Source organism: Fulmarus glacialis, unplaced genomic scaffold, assembly GCF_000690835.1.
Source record: "Fulmarus glacialis isolate BGI_N327 unplaced genomic scaffold, ASM69083v1 scaffold19604, whole genome shotgun sequence".
In the NCBI taxonomy this organism is placed as follows: domain Eukaryota; kingdom Metazoa; phylum Chordata; class Aves; order Procellariiformes; family Procellariidae; genus Fulmarus; species Fulmarus glacialis.
The window spans coordinates 12079-17646 of NW_009207689.1; the positions used below are offsets into that span (position 1 = coordinate 12079).

Sequence of the window (5568 nt, forward strand, 5' to 3'; positions counted from 1 at the left end):
TGTATGTCTTGTGGTAGATGCTCCTAATATTCTTTAAATGCTGCCTCTGTAATTTTTAGGAGATAAGGATATATATTTGGGTGGAATGGAGTATATGAAAGTAATCTGTGTAAATTGGAGAATAATTGATACGCATCAGGAGACTGACTGCGATTTTAGGTGTTCCAGTAAAAAGGGCTTGATAGGTGTGAAAACCTCAGTGGCACCATTTTAGGGATCCTTGTGAGTTTAAGGTTTGAGCCCACCATCTTTTCTGAGTAACTGTGAAGGAATGGGGAGCAGATATACTTACAGGGAGAAATGCAAACAAAGAGATGGAAGGAGTAAAGGCAAATTGCCAAAGTGAGGTGCTGCTGTCTGTTATGAGCAGGGAAATGGCATGGCTTCAAAGGATGTGTGCTTTGCTACTTCCATAAGACATTTCATGCCTGTGTCTTCCCTTTTTTTACCTAGTAGAGCACTAGTGCCCTTCTCGGTGGGCTATAGTGGGAGATTGAGGCTGATGGGTTTGTTCTTTCCTGCCGATACTTGCACTTCACGCCGAACTTCTTGTTTGGCTCTCAGGTCTGCATCCCCTCCTTTACGCAGCTCTGCCTGTGCCTCGCTCCTTCCCTTGCAGAAGCCCTCCCGTGCTCCTCCGTGCGCATTCTGGTGGAGGTAGGGCCTCCGAGAGCCCTCCCGACGAGCTGTTGAAGATAATGAACTTCCTCTCCAGCTGTGTCCTGGAAACAAAGGGCTGTTGTGTTCAGCCTTTGTCCTTGCTGTGTGCAGGGGCCCTGCAAGAAGCAGCTCTTCCTTCCCTCTAGTCCAACCAGCATCTGCGTATTTGCTCTTTTTTTTTATTAGTAGGTAGTCCTGAATAAAGTGCATCTTTGGCTTTCTAACTGCAAAATTATCGCTAGTGGTACCTTGGGTGCAAGGGACTGACAAAACACTATTTCGAGACACTGTTTCATGTACCCAGACAGTTACGAGATACTTAAAGTAAATGAGGAAAATGGGAGCAAATTTCATTCTGGAAGTGAAATGATGCTTAAAACACTTGATCTGCAAATGTTGCTTATAGTTGTTTCAAGATGAGGTTCTCTATAAAATGACATCTAGTGTGACATGCTTTTGAATTTGTTTTAATATAGGCTAAATTCAGTTAAGACTGAATCCAGTAGACTGTCTTGCATGTCATGGACCTGCTTGTCTCTCCTAATTTTGCACTGCCTGCTTTTCTGGTCCTGTGATGGGTAAAAGGTGCCTCTGTATGCACCATGCCGAAATGCTGGTGCATAAGTAAGCATCTTAGGAAAGAGCCTGCTGCCATTGTGTCCTAGCAAACTTTGTAATTCAGTCCCCAAAAATCAAAGACAAATATTCCATTAACTTTTTGCTTGTCTTTCAGACCGTATTTACCCAGTTAACGAGAGAAATTCCATGTAGGCACATATTATATAGTAAGCTTTATTTGCATGCAACAAACTGCTTAAACTCCTACTTGACAGTTCAAGGAGCGGCTCCTTCATCCCACAGGGGAAGAGTAAGGTTTAAATAACACTTTATGATAACAGGAAGCAAATGCAGAGTTCTTAGTAAGTCAATAAGTTTATCTATATCCTACACAGGTTGATACAGACCCTTCTCTCACTTGTAAATGTTTAATTTGCTTTTAGGCCATGCTTATCAGTGAAAGGCTAGTGTATCAGCAGAGTTACATGCGTGTATGTGTGAGCCTTTGTTCCTTTTGCAGGATCTTAGAAATAACTGAAGGATACCAAATCAATGGAAAAAATATAAACCCAGCAGTATTTCTGGGATAACCATGAACGTGTCTGTCATAAAGAAAAAGCCATCCACGTTTATTCACCATCTAATAGCAAATGAGGAGATGATGGGCTAAAACAGCCCAAGAAATGTTGCTAAAATAGTTTGTGGCTGTAAGTGTCAGAGGTCTGTTTGGAAATAGTAGGTAGAAGTTGTTACCGCTTTCTCTAGTGTGGGTTGCAGAGATAAAAGCAGCTGCTTCTGGTTTCACCCTACGGTTTCTTTAAACTCTCAAACAGCTTAAAATACATGGCTTTCTTGTGGCTTTCTAAACTTAGATGTCTTGCTAAACTTGCATGTGTTTCCTTTAAACAGGTTGCAAAATAAAAGCGCTAAGGGCCAAGACAAATACTTACATTAAGACCCCCGTTCGTGGAGAAGAACCCATCTTTGTTGTCACTGGACGAAAAGAGGATGTAGCCATGGCCAAAAGGGAAATTCTCTCAGCTGCTGAACACTTCTCCATGATCAGAGCGTCACGCAACAAGAACGGTCCTGCCCTGGGAGGCTTGCCATGTACCCCCAACCTGCCAGGTCAGACGACAGTCCAAGTCAGGGTGCCTTACCGTGTAGTTGGGCTAGTGGTTGGACCGAAAGGAGCTACAATCAAAAGAATTCAGCAGCAGACCCACACCTACATAGTCACTCCCAGCAGAGACAAGGAGCCTGTCTTCGAAGTCACGGGAATGCCCGAAAACGTCGACCGTGCGCGCGAGGAGATCGAGATGCATATAGCCATGCGTACCGGGAACTACATTGAGCTGAACGAAGAGAATGATTTCCATTACAACGGTACAGATGTGAGCTTTGAAGGAGGCACTCTTGGATCTGCGTGGCTTGCTTCTAATCCTGTCCCTCCTAGCCGCACCAGAATGATTTCTAATTATAGAAATGACAGCTCCAGCTCCTTGGGAAGTGGCTCCACAGATTCCTATTTTGGAAGCAATAGATTGGCTGACTTCAGCCCAACGAGTCCATTCAGCACAGGCAACTTCTGGTTTGGAGAAACGCTGCCTTCGGTGGGCACAGAAGACCTTGCGGTCGACTCTCCCATGTATGACTCCTTACCAACGCCTTCCCAAACCATTTGGACCCCTTTTGAACCTGTAAACCCACTCTCTGGCTTTGGTAGCGACCCTGCTAGTAATGCCAAGCCTCAGCGCCGAGGGAGCCAGCCATCCACTCCTCGCCTGTCGCCCACGTTTCCGGAAGGTCTGGATCACCCGCTGGCTAGGAGAGTGAGGAGCGACCCGCCTAGCACCGGCCACCAAGCCGGCCTTCCCATATACATCCCCGCTTTCTCCAATGGTACCAACAGCTATTCCTCTTCCAACGGCGGCTCCACATCCAGCTCGCCCCCCGAGTCGAGACGGAAGCACGACTGCGTGATCTGCTTTGAGAGCGAAGTCATTGCGGCCCTGGTCCCCTGTGGCCACAATCTCTTCTGCATGGAGTGTGCCAACAAAATCTGTGAAAAGGAAACGCCATCGTGTCCCGTTTGCCAGACAGCTGTTACTCAGGCAATCCAAATTCACTCTTAAATATATATAGATATTATTATATATGGACTTTTTAAAACTCTTAAAGGCATGGGTGTAATGGTACCCTCTAGTAAACTTCCTAATGAATTCTGACTGTTGGGCTTTCTTGGGATTAGGCTGAAGTTGTTAATAAATTTCTACTTTCTCAAAAGGCTGCTACGGTAACACTAAACCTAGGTGGTCTCTGTCCGGTTCAGTGTAAGCAGATGGCATGTTTACCAGAGATACATCTGGTGTGATGTTATGGCACAGTGAGGGGAAGTTTTCATCAATTACACAACTGAAAAAAAAACAAATTTTACAGGCTTTCTAAAGGATCTCTGTTAAGCGTGTGACTCCTGTGTGCTGGCAGCAATGAACCTCATCGCCTAAACGCAGAAGTACTCATCTGCCGTGGAGGGTTTGTGGCATTATCAATATATCAAACAACACTTCCAATGCTGCCTTCTTTACACTGCCAGTTTTGAAAAACAGGTTTGGGGAAATTATTTTTGCTTTGTTCGACAACTTATGCCTAATTCTTCAACATTGCAAATACCTTTTTTTTTAAAAGCATAGTTTGATTTATTGAAATGGATGACGTTATTGGCAGGTTCAGATAATAAATTACGGGGTGCGGGGGTAGAAGCTGCCCGACGCACCTCCATTTCGCCTGACGCGATAAGGGCAGTGTATTCAGAGGATCAGGAACGTCTCGATTTGTGAATTCCTACCCACTGCTTTTCTTAATGTAATGTGGAAGAGTCTGGCTGGCTTCATCCCATTTCGGTAAGGGCTTTGGGATGCACATACTTCGACTAATAGTGAGGATGCTGACATTCCGTTCATTAGTCCGATCAAGCTGTTCTTAAATTACATTTTTAGAGAGTATATAGTTCAAAATGTGAAGCATTTTTATGTTCAATCCATATTTGTCTTGCACATATATAAATATATATTTTATTTTTAGTAAGGAAAAGGAAAAAGGGGGAGTTGTGTATGTGCCCTTGTATTATTCATGACAGCAGCTGTGACAGTGGCCCTGCAATCAGTTTACTTCATTTCAAAACTGTCTTTCCAATCATAAGGAAAAAAATGTCTTTTGAATGCGCTTCTTACATTTCAACCTGTGGATGTTTCTAGCTTTTTCATCCTCAGTACGTTCCCAAATCTGTGCTGGCATATATTAAAACAACAAAAACAAAAAAAAAAGACACAAAGTGGAGTTCTGGTGGATTTTTCTATTTTTTTTGAAGCATTATTTTCCCAAGACAAGACAAAGCTTTTTTCTCAGTATAACAAAAAATTCTATGTGTATTGAACTAGTAAATATACAGAAAATTTTATTTTTTATTTCCACTTGAAGAGTTACATTTCGTATAAAAGTTTACAAATAACGGTTTTTATTTTATGATTTTCAGTATAAGAGTTGCCTTGACGGCATATTATGTACTGCATAACTTTAATGCTATAATTGCTTGTAGAATAGTTACATGTCAGTATTGAAACCTAATCTCTAGCTGCAGTCTTGTAGATACGAACAAATGTTCACCAAGCATGTATTTTGTATTTTATTGCATCGTACACTGCAACTAATAAGCCAAGGAATCGACAGACATTAGGTGCGTGTACCATTTCTATAAACCACAAACTAAGAATGATAAACTATCAATATAGTTTAGTATTTGCTAATTTTACTACACTTTTTGTTATGTATATGTAGGGAGGTCATAGGGATTATAAATTCAATTTGAGTAAAGTTTAAAAACCATATATTTTATGATAAAGGGCCTTTAACTTATGATGGCCAAAGCACTGATATTATATATTTGCTGTAAAGAGAATTATAAGAGTTTTATTTTTCTGATATTAAAAGTTACTTAATAAAGACTTGTTTCCATTAACTTGAATGTTTTGCTGTCTTCATGGTTGTCACTTGGAGCAGCCCATGGAGGCTGGGGCTGGCTGACATCCCTCCTTCCCACCCACCAAGGGGGTTTCCCGGTGCTTAATACACCGTGGCCCTGACTTTGGTGTGGCTGGGTGACTTCATGTGCGAAGAATCTTGTTTTCCATTAATTGCTGGCTTCACAAGTTTCCTTTAACAGGCAACTTGTGGTCTTCCAGAGGGCACAGCTGCAGCTTGCTGCAATGCTCAGGAACTCGCATTTCAGAGTTCTTCAGTGCAGCTGCAAGATCAGCTCCATGCACTTGTATGTGTGAGCATCAACCAGCA

The 5568-nt window shown here is 42.4% G+C and overlaps 1 protein-coding gene across 1 annotated transcript; it reads left to right on the forward strand.

Moving 5' to 3' along the window:
* Positions 1 to 1262: 1262 nt before the first annotated feature.
* On the forward strand, positions 1263 to 3353 carry MEX3C (mex-3 RNA binding family member C). Its single transcript, XM_009576228.1, has 2 exons — positions 1263 to 1284; positions 2128 to 3353. The coding sequence occupies exons 1-2, from the start codon at positions 1263 to 1265 to the stop codon at positions 3351 to 3353; spliced, it is 1248 nt and encodes a 415-aa protein (XP_009574523.1).
* The last annotated feature ends 2215 nt before the right edge of the window (positions 3354 to 5568 follow it).